An 18,377-nucleotide genomic window follows, 5' to 3' on the forward strand; every position below is an offset into this window, starting at 1 on the left:
CCTGTTAATACTCCTTGGTCCACATCCAAAAATGGCGCCCGTTGCAACTGCTATATCTATCTTGTAAGAAAAAAAGGCAAAAATGCGTGAAAAGATATAGAGGAATGAAGCGGCGGTAAATAATGAATTGCCATTTTGCACACATAAAAAAATAAAAGAAAAATTAAATGTAATAGGAATTTCCCAATGCCCAAATTGCAACAGCTGATATCGAGTAAATAAATTATGTATCAGACATGCAGACACTCAAGCATCTGCATGCCCGTAAAGACAATAAAGGACTCGACAATGTCAGAGTCAAAGGCCGACAGCTGAGTAAATGCAACTGGGAGAATAGTTATTATGGGGTACGAGCCGTCATTCGGAAGCGCGCTCATCAGGTCGGTAGCGGTTTCGGCAGAGTTGTTAATGCTGCTGGTAAGTATGTCTGCTCCCGCAGGCGTGGAAGTTTTGCTGCTGTTGTTGCTTACAAACTTCTGGGGGGCCACTGGATTCTTATTCTGACCCTTTACATTGGAAACACTATAGGGCGAGTATCCTCTCTCATAGTCGACAAAGACCTCGGCAACTAGAGTGCTGCGCACAAAACACTGCAGGGCCAGCTGGTGCTTTCGAGCGCGTTTTGCTGTCCAACGCATTTTGTTTGCGCCCAGTTGGAAGCGGTAGCAGAATAAGTGGCGGTCGAGCACCAATGAGGCCAGCGAGATACTGTCTTCAATGGTGCGAGCACCCTTGATATGAAGCGGAAACTGGTTGGGATAGGGTGTCAGTGCCTCCCACAGCAGACCCTTGTCGAATGACGCGTTATCGCCGCTGCCAACGCTTGAAAGCCCGTACATGCCCATGCTAGCACTGGCGCGCAGCATGCGCGCCGTGCTGGGGTTTGGGAATGACGCTGTGCTCTGATTAAACAAGCCCATTGCTGAAGCTATGCCAAACCCATTTGTGCCCGCGTCCTGGTTCAGCATGCGCCGGTTGTTGTCGGCTACGGATGACGACACAGATGATGACTGGAAAGTAACGCAGGATGCGGCCGCGTTGCCTGCAAGCGTGCGGCGGCTAATATTGCCGCTCTTTGCGCCGCTGTAGTACAAGTCTGAGTCGCGCGGAGACGTGTAGCCCCTACCGCTATACATGGATCCATAGTTGGCAAAGGCTGCGCCAGGGTAAGGAAGGCCCAGGGCAGACGCCATCTCGTAGTCACTCATTATAACCGTGTCTGCTAGCGTAGCAACATTATCGTAGCCACGCAATGCACCAAGACCGTGGCCGCTATCCTCAGGGTCAACCTCATGGAAAGTTTCGTGCCAGGACTTGCCTGAGCGCGAGACTTTGCGGTACACCGGCGCCATTTCGTCGCAGTCAACAACCTCGACGACTTCAGCAAACCGAGGATGTGGCGCAATGATAAAGCGCAAGTCTCCAGGCTGTCGGCGCAATGCCAGAATGTTACAAAACCCAAAGCGCGAGACCAGCGACCGAGGCAGTGCTTGGAAACGAGCTGGACCCATAGCATCAGGTTCTGTCGCGGAGTTGATGTTTAGTGCCTCGTTGGCTTTGCTGCGTTGCATGGTGTGGCGACTTAGCGGCCCACGAAGCCGAGATGTGACTGCAACACGGTCAATATCCAGAGACTTTGAAGGCACTGCGCTTTGTCGCGGCCGGCGTGACTGCAAGAGTGGCTCGGAGGTACCAACCGTATTGTTGCTTATTAATTTGACAACTGGAGCCGCTGTTTGGGCAATGTTGGGATTGCTGGTCTCGGCTGTGGCCTCACCGCTGCTACTAATATCTTGGAAAAGCTGAGAGACGTCATTTTGCCTCACTGCAGCCATAGATTTGCGCTGAATGCGATTGTGTATGGCAGCGGATCTGCCCTGCAGTTGCAAAATTGCAGCAATGCTTGGAGCGTCAACATTAAGGTTAGTAGCGGCCTTGGCCCGAGCAACCTGGCTGTCGCCGGCGGCGGCAATGGCGCCGGTTGGCTGCATCCAGCTCAGCGGATGCAACAGCTTTTTGGCCAACGACCTATGAATAACATCAGTATTTGAATGCTCTGCAGCCTCTACCAACTCTGCCGGCGTTGCCACCTCAGCAGCCACCACGGTATTAGCAGGCAGAGGTTCCTGCTCATCAAAGCCCTGAGACAAAACAAGCTCAGCGTCTGTCGGCTGATTCCGCGAGGTTGCAAACGACATTGCTTGCCGAGTGTTGCTGTTGGTTCTGGGCGGCAGGTTGCGCATTTGCATGGCATAGACACGAGAGTAGTCGGCGCTCACAGAGCGCATGGTAATAGACGGCATGATAATCGACCCATTACTGCTGCTGTCCGATGCCGTGGATGATATGCTGGAGGAAAACGAGTCCCTGTTGATGTTTGCGTTGCAGGACAGTCCGCGGATAGCCAGGTCATGTGCAGCATCGTCGTAGTGGTCAAATCCTTCGTCCATATCTGTAATGTACTGCCCGCCTTGGTCAAAGGTATCGGTGGCGGGGGTTTTGGTTGCAGGGTCGTTCACCAGGGTTAGACCATTGATGGGTGTGCCCAATTCCAGCGACAAGCCCAGGGAGGCTATGGTGATTGTCGATGATGAGAGTGGCGAGAACGTGCTGGCATTTTCAGTGCTCAATTTCGAACCCTCTATTGTGTGTTTCGGAGTGCCCGGGGCAGAGTTGCTGGCTGTGGTGGCAATGTCTGCGGTGGCGGCGGCCATTGTGTTATGCATTGTTGCCGCTGAAGCCATTTGTTGATGAGAAAATGCGATTAAATAAGCTATATACGTATGAAGGAAGCAGGTAATCGATGTGCAGAATAAAAAAGAGACCTATTAATAAATGGCTGAAATTATTCTAGTAATGTGTATAGCTCATAAATGCAAGACAAATAAAAAAGAGCGAAGAAGAGAGGTAGGGATCGGCAAAAATGCTCACAAGAGAGGAGGAAATTAACACAGCGCTTAAGAAGTGGATGTGAGGTTGTCAAGCAGAAAATAAAAATGTTATTTTTAGCGAGCATCTTGCGTGCAATATTGGGGACTCAAGCAAAGAAGGAGCGGCCTTATTGCAAAGTCTGACAGTTGGCATCATTGTAGACAATGCCTCCCTGCGTTAATGTAAACATACGCACATACTTGGGGTTTATAAAAAGGGCCAAAATAAAAAGGAAAAAAGAAAACAGATTGCAGCCGAAAAAGATATTGAGAATGAGGCAACGCAGTTTACTCTTCTATTTTTTGCTGTCATTACAAAAAAATCAGACAATTATCCATGATTGCGCTTGTGTTTTGGTCTTTTTCTGGATGTTATTGTGAAGCGCCAACCCAAAATTTCTTCGAACAATTTGTAAGCAGTTTTTCTGCCTCGCCAGACTTGTCGATAGAGGCGAGACGAGACCAGAATAGGCCAGCAATATTTCGAATTCAAAGCAATGGCGATGACGATTCTTGCACAGAAGCAGAGTCAGAGGAAAAAAGGAAGGATAATGGATGGCGCAAGATCAAAACAAAGATTCACAAAAGCCCGATAACAGCTGGGTATGAAAAACAAAACAAAAAAGGATCTGCAGTCCCTTCGCGCACATGCACGCACGGGCTTTCCATAGTAAAAATGTAGTGTAAAACGTACGATTAGCAGGATCTGTGGGTCTGATGTTGTCGGTTGCTTGATCCACGGGCAGGTAAAACAGATAAAACAAAAGTGCACTCAAAAGCGAGGCGAAGCAGAGTGATAAGATATACCCAAATGGGATACAAAAATAAAAGTACAAAAATCAATAAGTGGAATAAAAAAGGAGTTGTATACAGCCACATTTGGTTTTTTATTTTTCAATTTTGTATACAAGTTTTCATGTTTTCAAAATTTTGTTTTTGCGCCCATTTTTTGGAGGTTGAGAGGGAGGGAGGGCGTTAAGAGCGGAGAGGATGGAAGAAAAAATAGGATGATATGAGAATGACAAAGAATGAACCGTAAACAAAAAACATGATCATAATGACCGGTAGTGTGGTCGGCATCGAAATCAACAACTGAAAATGGGCTATTAAAGAGTATAGAGGGAGGGAGAGAGGCAAGCAACACATATTTTCAATTGCATGGCCCCCAAAAAGGGGGCAAGCGGGGAGCGGAGATGCGCAGTAAAAAAGAGCAATTAAAACGAGATTTGACAACAGAAACGAAATGGAGCAGAGTAAAGCAAAGAATGCATTTTCCGCAACTGACTTCTTTTTTTGCAGAGGATACTAGGCAAGGAATATTCCAAATCCAGGGACCCACACATACAAATTCGAGAAAAGTTTGCAGCTGTTTGTTATTTTTAATATTGTCAAGCCCCTCTCATCTTCTCCCTCCCCTTATTCACCTTCTCACCCCACATGAACGCGATCTCCGACATCACATGGCAATCGAGGGACTTTTGGCAAAGAAAGGGAGGCGTAATAAGACAGCGCGCCCTTGCAGATATGCTGGTATGTATGTATGGTGACCCTGGTGAGTGTGGAATAGCAAAAACAAGGGCAAATTATATTTTAAGAACCAAAAAGAGGGAAAATAATGGAGAATGCACGCGAGTAGAAGCCAGGTGACAAACGACGAAATCGCAGATAAACACAAAAGCATTTTTTTGTTTGATCATGATGGCACAGGTGATGAGCAGAAGGAATATACGCAAGCAATTAGCCACATTTACAGATAAATAAAAAATAGATAACGTACCAGCAATTAAGAAGACCAAATATACCGTTGAATACAAATATTGAATGCGAGGTTGTACGATGAAACAAAGCGCTCGGGCTTTTCAAATTGACGACGAGGTAATGAGAGCCAGTCAATAGAGGGCTTGGGCTTGTGTGTTGCGATCCTTTATTCTCAAATTTTATTATTAGAGGCGCAAGATGATCTCGTAATTATGAGGTATTACGAGTTAATAAAGCCCAAACGATATACTCTGAATAGTAATAACAAATGATTATTTCGTAATATAAAAGTAATATAATATGACGATTGACCAAAAAGGATGCGCGCAGAATTAAAAGATACTAAAGCCCAAGAAAAAATGCACAACTGCTTGAGAATAAAAATTGAGAAAAATATTACGCGTAATGTGCTTCTGAGTTTAACAAAAGCTTTTTTGTGCGTATGTGCCAGGCCAGGGGGGTTCTTATATGTAAGCAGTTATTGATTTCTTGAACAATAGGGCGCAAGGCATCAAACAATTGCAGCCAGGTGTAGAGTGAACAGGGGAGAGGGGATGGTAAAAGTGGCATAAATTGCGGGTTTGGAACCTCTGAATACGGTGTTACAATTTTTTCTTGTGGTCGCGCAATTTCCTTTTGAACATAATTTTTTATTTTGAGCAGAGCTATTGTCCCTGTCTGGCAATTTGCTGTTGTTTTTTTGCTTTTGCTTTATGGATGACATGCTGTAATCTTTTATTTTTTACTTGGTGATAAGCGCCACAGCATCAGCTCAAATCCCAAGGACATGCATGGAGTTATTGGTCGTGCACATACCTGCCCTTTCTTCATCTGCCTTTTGCCTCATTGTCATTCAACACTTTTTGTGGGGGTTTGCTGCCATTTTCCATTTACAGACAGATAAAGACGCAATTAGAGCAACATTTATTTAAATGTGGGAGTTGCGTAACAGGCACAAATGACATCAATGTACGTTTTTACTTGCAATTTTTAATTTAAACATTTGGTTTTTTTGACTGTTAAAATAAAAAAATACCCAATTTGCTCATTTTTATTTGATAATAATTCACTTTTGATTTTTTTTTACCTCATCCAGGCATGCATGATACCTTAAAAATTGTTTGCTCTTGCTATAGCCTCAAATGTAAAGATGAGGGACACCATCTGCATTTACCACGTGTTTATCTTTGGGGGTAGGGGGCTGTCATACCATGGCACATGCACCTTAAGGTCGAGTCCAGTATTTTAAAATACACTATGGAAAGTATCCCATGGCGTTATTTTGGGGCTGGTGTTAAAGGTAGGAGAGATGCATACACGCTTAAGTTTTGCTTAACCATATTTGTTTTTTTTACTTTAGGGGGGCGGACTTTTGTGTCAACTGTTTGCATGTCACTTTGTATGTTGATAATAAAAATATATATTGTCTTGCCAAACCATCCAACTAGACAATATTGTCGTGTGTATTTTTTAAATGTACAAGCTAAATTCAACTACCGTGGTTATATGCAGCAAAAAGAGCTTAAGCAGCATAATTTTAAACAAATCCAACTATTTCTATATTGCTGTTTTTTACTTTCAGGTTTGACGTCTAATATTTCTACATAATGTAATAAAAAGTGGGACATTTCCATTTCTGCCATCTACAGCTTTATTAAAAATTTTGCAGATGTGCAATTGTGTTTTTTTACAATGTTAATACTCGGAAATAACATGGCGCACTCAAATAATGGCCAAAATATTTGCCACTCATTTCATCTTCTATTATCAGCACTTGTCACTATTCTCAAAATAATTTTACTGAGTTTTGCGTACTATGACACATATGTTGATTGTCTGCAATTCGGATGGGTTTTTTTATTATTTGTAGAAAAAACGAATAATACCAATTATAGAATAAAAACTCCCACCATTATTGGCTATAGGATATGATTTTCCAAAAATATACAATTGTGTATTTTTACAACAAATAAACTATGCCAGCTGTATTATGCTGGTAACTTGTTTGTTACCCACTAATATTGAAGATGTGTTCTTTTTTACAACCTTTGTAATGCTGTTACTCAATTGTGTTGATCAAACTAAGTGTACTTTTCTGACATTATTCCTAAATAAAAATACCAACACGAGCGCTTAAGAATTTGATTATTTATAGTATTTGTTGAAATGTAAAAAATAAAAAATAAAAAATAGATTGGCAGAGGAGGACATGCCCTCAGTGTGCACTTAATAATACCAACACACCGAGCTTTCAATGGACAACATACATTCCACAGCTGATGCCATGCTTAGTGGTTGGAAATCCTCAGTGATGAGCTGCATTCTACAAGAATTTTACTACTCTATCTCACATACCAAGGCCGTTCACATATTCAAGAAGCGTTGGACACGGGTCCTGTGCCAGTGGTTCCAGTTTAACCCTGATGAAGAAGAGTTCACCAAAACGCTTATGTTTTGCAACACTCTACTACAAGATAGTTGCGACAATTACCATAAGTAACGCATTCCCTCGCACTCGGACATCAGCACCAATACCCTCTCAATGGCTACACGAGCAGTCCCGCCACCCTAGTGCAAGGAAATTATTGTAAACAACTTGACCTATGTAGGTTATGTAGAGTTTTTATAATAAGATTTTTACTAAGTTGCTGTGTCAAAAACACTTAATAACACCAATTCGTCCACAGGAGCAAAAGTTGCAATCTTTCATAAAGGTCACACCACCATCATCCCAAACGCATTTCTCGTAACCTTCATCAATGCTATTGTTAGTGCTAGTCGGTTCAAAAGTAATAGAGCTAGTAAAAGTTGGTTATGCTTATGTAATATTAGTTAATTGTACAGAGCCGCCATCTATACAAGCGCATAAGTTGCACCCATACTCGAATGTTGGCCTGTGGTTGATTAACGCATTGTTTGTAGCTGTCGTACTTAAGTATTTTATTGCCAGGTGGTATTGATTCAACTTGCGCGGAGTTTTGACGCACCTGCAACCATTTGTTTTTGTTGGCATTATTCTGCAAAATGGCTTTGGGTATTGTTATAGTAAGGGGGGGTGAGGAGCACTAGTGTCTAGTGTTAAAAGGTAGGAGTGATTTTATAAAAGGTTTTATTACTGATGTTTCTAAAATACTGCTAGGGCCGGCCTCATCTTATATATGTGCCTTTTCGCCTTTGTTGTGCACATTGTCAATTGTGCACTCCGTTGGCAAGAGTTGGATCTTCTGCGAGCAGACCGGTATCTTGGCAAGTCAATGTTGTGGTTTTTGCGCGTGTGCGCTTATGCGTGTACATTGCAAAGTGGGGAGCATGTTTTGGGCATCAATGTGATGCCTCCCTAATTTACGCCTGCATGATCCAATTAGCGTCCTATCAATCAGCATGCAGGTGAAAACCTGATTCGCGATTCTTGACCTCAACATCCACTTCCATATCTTCAGTCTGTGCAACAGTATTCTGCCCACTTCCTGCGCCTGGCCAACGGCAAACACCACGAACATGAAAATTACAGCTAAAATTATTTTCCAAAACATTTATCTAAAAAAAAGTTTAATTGCAACAAATATGCAGTTGAGATGTTTGGGTTGAAATGATAAATACTTTTGATGGTGAAAATATCTTCTTATACACAAATGGCATGGGTACCTTGGCTTGTTATTTGTGTATATTTTTTTATATCTTCGTGTATAAAATTAATTGCTGCCACACTCCTTACTTCATTTTTATTAATATTAATATTAACAAGAATCAATGTTAGTTGTTAAACAAGGCCACGCATATGTGCAAACTAGCTATTAATCAACTTGAAAAATGAATTGTGTGAGTGGATATGCTGTCATTGGTATTTTTTGGCCATGCTGTTGCGCCCCTATTAAAAAACTTTTTTTACATAACAATAGCAATACAACTCAACAATTTATTAGAAATGGTTTAAAACAGCTTGGGCAATATCAATAAAACCTATATATTAAAATAAAAACAGCGCTAATCCTCTAAGTAAATTTACTTGTTTAACAGTTAGACGTTTACTGTTTTGCCCTGGCATTGACCGTTGAAACCGATCTAAGCAGTAGGACTAGAGCAAAAAGTGTTGTAAAAAATATTAAATGAATAAAGCTGACAAAAGCCAGTTTAATTTTGCAACTATTAACTTAGTGCCAAAAATTAATTATCTGACTAGTGTTAAAATATGATGAATATAATATTTAATAGCCTTTAACCATTTTCTGCGTGCAATTTTATAATACCTATGTATTTATAATTATTATTAGGTTTTATTGTTATTGTATATTTTAAGCTGCTTAATTATATTGGTGTATGCAAATAAATAGTTTTGGCTACACATTTATTAAAAATATATATTGTATTGATCACTTATACATAATGTATTAACAAAAATTAAGACGTTCAATTAAAACAACATAAATTTCACAAATTAAATCTGGACAGGCTTAGCAACAGGTGAACCAAGACTGTACTTGTTAATAATGTTGAGCAAATTATCCTCAGTCATAGATATCTGCTCGCTAGAGTTGACAGCATCAATAAGCTCCTTGGTGTAGTAACCAAACAACCTGGTGATTTTCTCACCCGGGTGGACAAAATCAAAGAAGTACGACTTGCTCGGGTCAGCACACATGAGGTTCTCCTTGGCATCAAAAATTAACTTCATAAGCGCAAGCAGCTTGTTATCCGCCTGCAACAAGTTCAGAGTGTTTCCGCCAACACAGGAAGTGCTGACGCTGGTGAGCCCGAGGGCATTAGCAATGGCTTCAGAGTTGACTGTGGTTTCGACAAATCCACCAATATCGGCTATGCTGAAGGACGTCAGGTCCAAGGCTTCGCTCGCCCACTCATTGACCTTGCTAGTCAGCTGGTCGTTGTACTGATGCACAGTGGTGTTTACCAGACTCTCAAGGTGCAAAATATCTGCGAACGGAGTAAACTGGATAGCGGCCAGATTAGTAACAATAATGTTCTTAAAACCAATGCTGCGGAGCTGCTCCAGCTGGCTGACCACGCTGTTGGATAGGGTCTCGACAAAACTGCTGAGGGCAAATTTGTTTGTCGATATGTTAATTATCTCAGCAAAAAAATCGTTGGCACCGATCTCAAGCACCACAATGTCCTTCTCGACAGTGTATGAAAGCTTGTACTTTGGGTTCTTAGACTTAAAATTGTTGATTTGGTCCTGGGTGCTCGGGATGCTGATAGGAATGGGAAGCGGGATGGGCAAAAAGTCGAGAAGCCCCGAGTTGAAATTGTCAGAAGTAAAACCGCCGACGGCCTTGTTGTACAGGTTATAGTCAAGCAGCTTGGCCAGATACTCGTTCCAGACGGGTCCCGAGGAGAAGCGACCCTTCCAGTAAGGCTTGGAAGGAATCATGCTCATGGTCAATTCCTTTAGGGTGCCGACGTCTGACAGGGAATTCCCAAAGATATGCAATGTGGGGGTGTTGTTGCTAATAAGGGCGGCCTGAACGCTGGTGACCACGGTGGTTACGAGAGCCAAAAACAAAAGCTGAGTCATCATAATTAAAAATAAGTGGATATGCCAAATTAGCAGAATAAAAATTTTAATAGATATAATGAGAGTAACAGAGTAGCTGGTGGTGAAAACATAAAAGTAGATGTTAAAATATGGCACACAGTATATTACATATGCAAATAATAGCAAAAACATAAACAAATTAGAGAGATACAAATCATTGAACTGCAATTGCAATACCAATAGCAATAGGTTCCAATCAGTTTTTTCTGTTTTGTCAAGTGATTGTGTTTTTAAATAATGTTGTTTTCATCTAAAGCTAACAATGTCGACATTTGAGACAATGGTTGTTTATCAATGTGTGTCGAATATCTGAATTAATTTATAGTAAGCAGCAACTTTTTTTACTGGGCAAACTTTTATAATAGCATTGTATAGCTGGCCGCATTATTTTTTTAACTAATTGAACGCAAATGTTTCCAGTTGACCGTTGATTTGTTCTTAAAATATTTAAGTTAGGCAGTATTGTAGAATGTGAGTTGAAAACTCAATACATAAACAAACAATAATTAGGCAAGGGATGCTAGGAAAAGTTTTTAAAGTAAGCTCGAAGTGGATATTAGACCAACATATCAAAGAAAGTTATAAACAATACTCCATTAATTCTATAGATGCTGTGTTTTTCAATCATTATTTGGAACAAATAATAACAATTGGCATGCATTGTTGTTGCTCTCAATCAACCAATTGTAATATTTGTCCTTGCATATTGGGCGCAAGCCTTTATTGTTAATTGTCTTCTTTATTTTAACAATTGCCTTTGTTGTTGTTTTGCTTTATACTACACTATCTGTGTCTTTGTTTGCTCATGATTTCTTAAAATATTTTATTTTTAATATTCAAGCCAGCCAAGTATTATCCACTTGCATTTTTTGTTGGCAAGCACAATACAATACTGATTGGTAATTAGGAAAGTCAAAATACTATATTAATCTGGTAATTAAATTTACATGTTTAGCAGCTGACGTTAACTATTTTCTTCTATTGATTGTCGTTTTAAATAAACTGAAAAGCAAAAGGTGTGTCTGTTGAGAGCCCCCCGTGAGGGCTTTCAACACTAGTATACATTAGTTTTTTTAACATGGTCAATTTTATTAAATCATAATCATAATAATTTGAATATATATTCATATTTTTAAAGATCCTTGTGCATCCATATATGTGGGGACCCTCCATCATCATAAATATCGCCTTTGGGCTCATACCCACATTTTTCATAAAACAGCTTTTTATCCCACTGACTTCCCAACTTAACAGACTTTACATCATAATCCTCGCTGTTCCTAATAACAATCTCCGCATATTCTATCAATTTCCGGCCCAATCCCTTTCCCTGGTGTTCTGGGTGTATAACTATACGCCCTAGTTTAGTTGCATCGGGTGATTTAATTATGCGTAAGCTCCCGACAACCTTTCCTGTGTGGGTAATAACTACTTGGAGGGCTTGGGCGTCATATTTGTCGGGCTCATCGCCGCGAGGAAATCCTTGGATGTCGCAGAAAACATATAGGCGCAGGGCAATTGATTGCTGGTATTCCTCATGGCTGGCCAGATGGATGTTGTATGTGGTATCAGGCTGAGTTCCTGGCATGCTTTTAATGGAGTAAAATAGTAATAAGGATGATAGAGATAAGCGGAATAAAAAAGAAGGAATAATAAAATAACAGAATTGGTCCATTTTTTTCATTTTTTTTTTTTTGGGGGGGGGGGGGGGATGTGTTGATTGATTGAAGTGGATAGTCTGAAAAGAGTGATTATGCAGGATTAAATCACGCGGCGTACGTCACCTTTGCAAAACATACAATATTATTTTTATTTTGTACACGCACATATACTCATGCACGCATACGCAGAGTAAAAAATGTAAGAATTCAGTTGAATCAACAATTCAAAAAAACCCTTGCTTTCTCACACATTTTTTAATACTTTAATTTACAACTTTACAATTTCCTCACTTTCATTATTTTTAAATTTTCAGATAAATTAGCTTAAATTTATTATTAACAAGGATGGAACTCGATTACGCGACAAATGAGCCCAAGATGGAAAAGGACCATTCGGCTTCAGTCAAAGCACTGCTTCCCGAAATCGACCAACTAGTCTCCCAAGGCCAGCTCCACCAAGCGCTCGAAAAACTACATGCACTAGAGAAAAAAACGCGTTCCGCAGCTGACCTCTGGTCAACAACGCAACTAGTAGAGCGTATAGTGGACATCTGCGGCACGGCGCAAGAATGGACTTTGCTTGAGCAAGAAGTAGCGGCTTTGGCGAAGAAGCATGGGCAATTGAAGCAGGCAATTAGTCGGATGGTGCAAAAGGCTATGGAGTATATAGATCGGACTCCGGATGAGTCCACAAGGGTGGAGCTGATTGAGGCACTGCGGGTGGTGACGGAGGGGAAGATTCACGTGGAGGTGGAGCGCGCAAGACTGACGAGAATGCGCGTTGCCGTGTACGAGACCCACGGGATGATCCGGGAGGCATGCGATGCCATGCAGGAGATCCAAGTGGAGACATTCGGGTCAATGGAGAGACGCGAAAAGACGGACTTTATCTTGGAGCAAATGCGCCTGTGCTTGGCCAAGCGCGACTACGTGCGGCTGGCGATCATCAGCCATAAGATTAACCCCAAGTACTTCCAGCGCGAAGGCACGGAAGATCTGAAGCTGCGGTTCTACGAGCTGATGATCCAATGTGACCTCCACGAGTCCAACTACCTGGAGGTCTGCCGCCACTACGAGCAGGTCTACGGCACCCACGGGATCAAGGACGACCAGACCAAATGGCCGGCGGCGCTCCAGAACATGGTTCTCTACCTGGTGCTCGCGCCCTACAACAACGAGCAGGCCGAGATGCTCCACCGCGTGCGCCTCGACCACAACCTGGAAAAACTCGACCTATGCGCGCAGCTCGCCCGCAGCTTCACCACCATGGAGCTCGCCCGCTGGCCCGCCGTCGAGGCCCTATATGGCGCGGAGTTCCGCCAAACCGAAGTATTCGCGGCGACATCGCCCGATGGCGAGAAGCGCTGGATGGCACTGCGCGACCGCGTAATCGAGCATAACATCCGCGTTGTGGCCAAGTACTACGCGCGCGCGCGTGTCGAGAGACTCGGCGAGCTGCTGGACTTGGGCCGCGACGAGGTGGAGCAGTTTTTGGCCAAGGCTGTGGTTGGAGGCACGATTTATGCACGCATCGACAGGCCCGCTGGCATTGTCAGCTTTGCTAAGCCCAGCGATAGCGAGGAGCAGCTAAACACGTGGGCGAGCGATGTAGGCAGGCTGCTGGCACTGGTCGAAAAGACCACGCATCTGATAGCCAAGGAGGAGATCGTCAGCAAGATCGCAAAGGCAATGTGAAAAATGGGGTTTTTTTTTCTCGTTTTCGAATAAAAAAGGTTTACGTAGTAAAATCATCAATATGGAAATACCATTTCTAGTCGTGGTCCTCGCTGAGCGCGCGGTCACTGCGCCTGGCCTTGCGATTCTTAGGCCTGCCATCCTTATCCTTCGCCGCCGCCGCTGACGCTGCCGCTGTCGACGGGATAAAGTATGGGCGCAGTGTAGCAGACTTTGGCGTATGCGGGAACAAATCACCCCAGCTAGCCTTCCTCGCATCCCTATACGACTGCTTTCCATGCGACTTGGTGAACACCCAGCGCTCCACTGTGCCCTCTTTCGTGCACACGTCGGCCTGCACATGCCCCTTGCGCTTGATCGGCGGCAGAATCAGCCTTGCCCAGTCCATGGCCTCGGCCGCCAGCTGCTCGGAAGTCTTCCGCAGCCGGCCGTCTGGCAGGTACAGTTCGGGCTGTGCCTGTGCAGCCGCCAACGAAGCCACCGCCTCCGCCTGCTGGCTCCGTTTTTGAGAGGCAGCGTCCACGGCTGCTGGCCGTGCGCCACGGCGCATCACGGTGTACGAGTAGCGCAGATCCTCAACATTCGACTTTGAGTGCTTCGTACGCATAGTGAAGGTCGGACGCTGCACACGCTGCGAAAAGTGCATCCACCCGGGCGTTCCCGCAGTCGGGTCAGGCAAATCATTGGGAACTGGCGCCAGGGTATGTGCCTGGCCAGTGGCCAAAATATGGTCGCGCGCCATCGACACAATCCGCGCACTATCCGGGGTGCCCCGGTCAACCAGCACCAGGGTATCCCGCGTGTGCGCCCATAAGGTGTCCACTGTGGACAGCCGCATGGCGTCAGTGGGCAGCTCGGCCAATGCAAATGCCGAAATGACTAGGTCGGATTGCAGCCCGGTGTTGGGCGGCAAGTACCGCGTGAAATCCACCTCGGCCACTGCTGTGTGCGCTGCCAGCTGCTCGGCCACAAGGAGCATGTCTTCGGAAACGTCGACGCCGCGGTACTGCTGGACGCCGCCAGGCCACAGCTCCTGCGCCGCCCACAGTGCCGGCGCCGGCCCACAGGCAAAGTCCAGCACTGTGCGTGGCACCACGCTGGGCATGCGGCCACGGATTTCCGCCAGCACATTGTAAATGACTGCGTATGTGGATGGCACCACCGCAGCCACATACGCTGCAGTCTCGCTGCTGCCATACTCCAGCGTATGCGGCTTCAGGCGTGTTCCCGGCTGCACCAGCGACTCGGGCGCAGGCCGGTGGCCGGGCACAACCACCTGGATGCGCTCTCCGGGCAATGGCTTGAGCATCTTCATTTCGCTCAGCAGCTCATCCCGCTCCCCGCCGCCGCTCCCCTCTTGATCTTCTTCTCCGCGGCGGTATTTCTTCGCGGCTCTTCCCTTGCCCTTTCCTGGCGGCGTGATCTGCCCAGTGGACCGCCACGAATCCGCAATCCGCAAGTAATCCGACCTCAGCGCCCGCTGATCCCTCCCAGCCAAATACGCTGCTATGCCCTGCGTCACCGCTTCGGGCAGTGCCACCATCCCAATATACTTGCGCCCAAACCGCACCTCGTCTGTGCCGCGCAATACCGGCCCGCTGTGCCGCAGGCCTTCGGCGTATAGATCGCGCACGCATTCGTCTAGGCTTTGCAATGACTGCAGCACCTCTGGGGATGGCGTTGTGGTTGTTGTGAGCTGGGGCAGGCTGGTGGCTGGTGGTGGGCGTGGGTTGGCCCAGAGCGAGTCTGGGACCTGCTTGAGAAGCAGTGTTGCACTTGTGCGCAGTGAGCGGTGCAGGTGCGGCTGCAGGTGCAGACCTCCTTTTTGTGCGAGCATTCGCAGCGCCATTTTTTCTTTTATGATTTTTGTTAAATGCAAAAAAATAAAGTAAATTGAAGCTGAAGAAACTTGAGAAAAAAGCAAGTTTTTTGTTCTTCTGATTGTAATCTGACCAAGATCAGCGATGAATTTTTTGTTCTCATCACGTGCGGCTATTCTAATTGAGAGAGAAGGGGGTGGACCTCCGAGTGCAATTCTTACCCAAAACACACGCTTGGAACAACAAAAGGTAGAGCGCAATTGGCCATTGGCTGGTTTGGTTTGGCTCCTTTTTATTTTCTCCTAGGAACAAGTGAGTGAGAACGATAGATTTCCCAAAAACAAAATCAAGCTTTTTCCCTTTCTGTATTGATGTGATATGGATTGAAAATCCTCTCTTTCTCGCTCTCGTGATAGGACAAACCGTTTTATAATATTTTTATTACTGTAGTGGTGGCCAGTTTGCCAATTGTTGATCATTTCTTGTCTTTCTTTTTCCTATGAGATGGCTGAACAAAAAAATAAAAAATAAAAAGGGGAATACAAATAAAGATGCAGTAAACAACAAAAAAAACTAGAGGAAAAAAAGGAAAAGGAAAAACTGTTTTTTATTCCTCTATTTTTTTATCACCTTTCTTTTTCTTGTATCTGCCTATCAAATCCCAAACATTCATCTCGTTTTCCTATTTTTCTATTTACACCTTCTTTTTTCATTTTGCGTTTATATTTCATACACATATTATTATTATTATTATTATTATTATCATCATCATCATCATTTTTAACTGTACCTTCAATGTCGCGTCCTTACTTTCGCCAAACCAGCAGTATGCCAAATATACAGTCGTCCAGTTCCTCAACCACATCAAACTCGCCACTAAGCATATCCCACGCAAGGATATCGATGGACACCGAAACCGGCAGCAACACCAATGGTAGCACCAGAAGCAGAAGCAACAGCAGAAGCAACAGCAGAAGCAGCAGCGACCAAACAGAACCCACCACAGTCAGCACTCTACTGAACAGCCCCAACGACTACTTCAGCTCTGGAGACAGCGCAAAGCGGCGCACCCCATCACTTATGAAAAGCCTTCTGAGCCGGTTTGCAAATCTCTGGCGCCGCTCCCCAGGCGAACAAGACACACCCTATCTCACAATGCTCCTTCTCCGACTAACCTTCTCCCACCCATCCCTGCATTTGCTCCGGCACCCGCGCACCCTAGCGTTCCTCGGCGCCCTAGCCATCTGCCTTCCAGCCATCGGCTGCGCGGTAATCGAGAAAGTCATAGTCTCAGATGATCTTGATTTCCACTTTCCCTTCTTCTCGCTGATCCTTATCCACCTCGGCGCATCCCTTGTTTTGGAAATATCCAGCGGTCGGTGGATGTTGTTTGAGCGCGCCGGCGTTGTGAGGACTGCGCGGATGGTGCCTTTGGCCTTGGTTTATGTGCTGGCACTTGTAGCTGCGCACTATGGGCGGGCTTGGGATTCGGTGCATGGTACTTTTTCGGTTGTTCAGGCGCTTATGCCTTTGGCCGTGGTGTCTGGCGCAATGGCTGGCGCGGTGCTTGGCCGGAAGAGCACCCGCGGATTCGACCAGTTCGGCGCCACATCCCTGGCTGCTGCCCTTTCTTGGCCGCAGGCGGCATTGGAGAGGCTCACCAATAACGTTAGCGGCAGCGATGCTTCCGGCAACAACAGCGGCAGCAGCAGCGGGTGGCTGACGCCAGAGAATAGGCTTGAGGAGGACGAGTTTTCGGCCACTGCCAGTGGGTACGCCAGTGGGATGAGCAGCAGCTCGAGCAGCTTGAGCACGGCGATCAGCCATCCTTTGGGCAGCAACCGTCTGAGCAACAAAGCTGCAGAGACCAATAATGCCTTTGGCCGTTGGCTCGCCCTCCCCGCCTGTATCTCCACCGCCCTGGCCATCTGGTCCCCGGCCTTCTCCATGGTAGCCTACACGAACATTATATCCAGCGGCGGTAACCATTGGGTGCGACTCCTCATTGGTCTCCTGCTTGCGCTCGCTACATTAGTCTTGTCCGCTGGGTTTTTCTTGGCTGTCGACCAGCATTTAGCCCAGCACCCGACGCTTTCTGCCGCATCCTTTATGCGTCATTTCGCATCCATAGTCACTGTTATGCTTTTGATATTGTGGCCGCTTGTGGAGCGTCCCTTGGATGTTCTGGATGCTGCGTCACCCAAAGCTCTGGGTATTTCCGTCGCTGTTGCAATGCTCGGTGCCTTGACCTTGATGGCCAAGGTGGCGATGGTCAGGGTTGGTGTGAGCGACGGTGTCGTGGGCGTGGCTATGATTGGACTGATTAAACCTGTGGTTTGCTTGGCTGTTGGATGGTGGATATACGGATATCGGTATAGTTCATTGCAACTTGCTGGGTTTGTCCTGGCTACTGCCTGCTTGACTGCTTGGTCACTGCTGAGGCTGTTTAGGGCTTCTTGCACACCCCTTGTTGTTGTTCCCTTGAGAACTGCTATTGGTGCTCGGAGAAGACCACGCAAGTATAGTGCTAACATTATTTAAAAAATTTTATCTTCCCCCTTCCTCTTTTTTTTTACGTCTCTTTTTCAACTATTTAGAATTTTTTTACAAATCATACAAAACACAAACACGAACGCACACACACACACCATTGCGTCGTTTTCTTTATATAAGTTAATAAAAGAAAAGACTAAATGAAAAATAAACTGCACATGTATGTGGAGCAAATAAATAAATATATTATTTTGGCAATGAACCCAAGACATTATTCAATTTTCTTGGCAAAATTATATATATATATCCAAAGTACTTTTCATTTTTCTTATTGTTTGTACAATGTACAATGGTATACATAAAAGAAAGCCTATTCGAGTACACCATTGCAAGTACTATTTTTTTGGAATAGTGGAGGAAAACAAAACAAATGGAGAAATAACAGTGTGGCTGCATATTAAAGTACTAA

At 44.8% G+C, this 18,377-nt stretch overlaps 7 protein-coding genes across 7 annotated transcripts; 2 read left to right on the forward strand and 5 right to left on the reverse strand.

Moving 5' to 3' along the window:
* Positions 1 to 148: 148 nt before the first annotated feature.
* Positions 149 to 3,005, reverse strand: BX661DRAFT_60139 (uncharacterized protein). The gene has a single exon (XM_051539308.1). It carries the CDS (start codon positions 2,742 to 2,744, stop codon positions 231 to 233), a length of 2,514 nt encoding a protein of 837 aa, XP_051389280.1. The 5' UTR covers positions 2,745 to 3,005; the 3' UTR covers positions 149 to 230.
* Positions 3,006 to 4,291: 1,286 nt separating this feature from the next.
* On the reverse strand, positions 4,292 to 4,705 carry BX661DRAFT_187588 (uncharacterized protein). Its single transcript, XM_051537252.1, has one exon. The coding sequence runs from the start codon at positions 4,609 to 4,611 to the stop codon at positions 4,387 to 4,389; it is 225 nt and encodes a 74-aa protein (XP_051389281.1). The 5' UTR covers positions 4,612 to 4,705; the 3' UTR covers positions 4,292 to 4,386.
* A 4,418-nt stretch (positions 4,706 to 9,123) lies between these two features.
* On the reverse strand, positions 9,124 to 10,218 carry BX661DRAFT_200449 (uncharacterized protein; the record flags this gene model as incomplete). Its single annotated transcript, XM_051538413.1, has 1 exon — positions 9,124 to 10,218. The coding sequence occupies one exon, from the start codon at positions 10,216 to 10,218 to the stop codon at positions 9,124 to 9,126; it is 1,095 nt and encodes a 364-aa protein (XP_051389282.1).
* A 1,089-nt stretch (positions 10,219 to 11,307) lies between these two features.
* Positions 11,308 to 11,883, reverse strand: BX661DRAFT_187594 (putative acetyl transferase). Its single transcript, XM_051537253.1, has one exon. The coding sequence runs from the start codon at positions 11,825 to 11,827 to the stop codon at positions 11,372 to 11,374; it is 456 nt and encodes a 151-aa protein (XP_051389283.1). The 5' UTR covers positions 11,828 to 11,883; the 3' UTR covers positions 11,308 to 11,371.
* Positions 11,884 to 12,135: 252 nt separating this feature from the next.
* On the forward strand, positions 12,136 to 13,603 carry BX661DRAFT_187595 (PCI domain-containing protein). Its single transcript, XM_051537254.1, has one exon. The coding sequence runs from the start codon at positions 12,246 to 12,248 to the stop codon at positions 13,593 to 13,595; it is 1,350 nt and encodes a 449-aa protein (XP_051389284.1). The 5' UTR covers positions 12,136 to 12,245; the 3' UTR covers positions 13,596 to 13,603.
* Positions 13,604 to 15,603, reverse strand: BX661DRAFT_187596 (mitochondrial small ribosomal subunit Rsm22-domain-containing protein). The gene has a single exon (XM_051537255.1). The coding sequence runs from the start codon at positions 15,442 to 15,444 to the stop codon at positions 13,672 to 13,674; it is 1,773 nt and encodes a 590-aa protein (XP_051389285.1). The 5' UTR covers positions 15,445 to 15,603; the 3' UTR covers positions 13,604 to 13,671.
* Positions 15,604 to 16,070: 467 nt separating this feature from the next.
* On the forward strand, positions 16,071 to 18,116 carry BX661DRAFT_187598 (uncharacterized protein). Its single transcript, XM_051537256.1, has one exon. The coding sequence runs from the start codon at positions 16,211 to 16,213 to the stop codon at positions 17,954 to 17,956; it is 1,746 nt and encodes a 581-aa protein (XP_051389286.1). The 5' UTR covers positions 16,071 to 16,210; the 3' UTR covers positions 17,957 to 18,116.
* Positions 18,117 to 18,377: the final 261 nt, after the last annotated feature.

Source organism: Kickxella alabastrina, assembly GCF_025024165.1.
Source record: "Kickxella alabastrina strain RSA 675 chromosome Unknown BX661scaffold_26, whole genome shotgun sequence".
Classification (NCBI taxonomy): domain Eukaryota; kingdom Fungi; phylum Kickxellomycota; class Kickxellomycetes; order Kickxellales; family Kickxellaceae; genus Kickxella; species Kickxella alabastrina.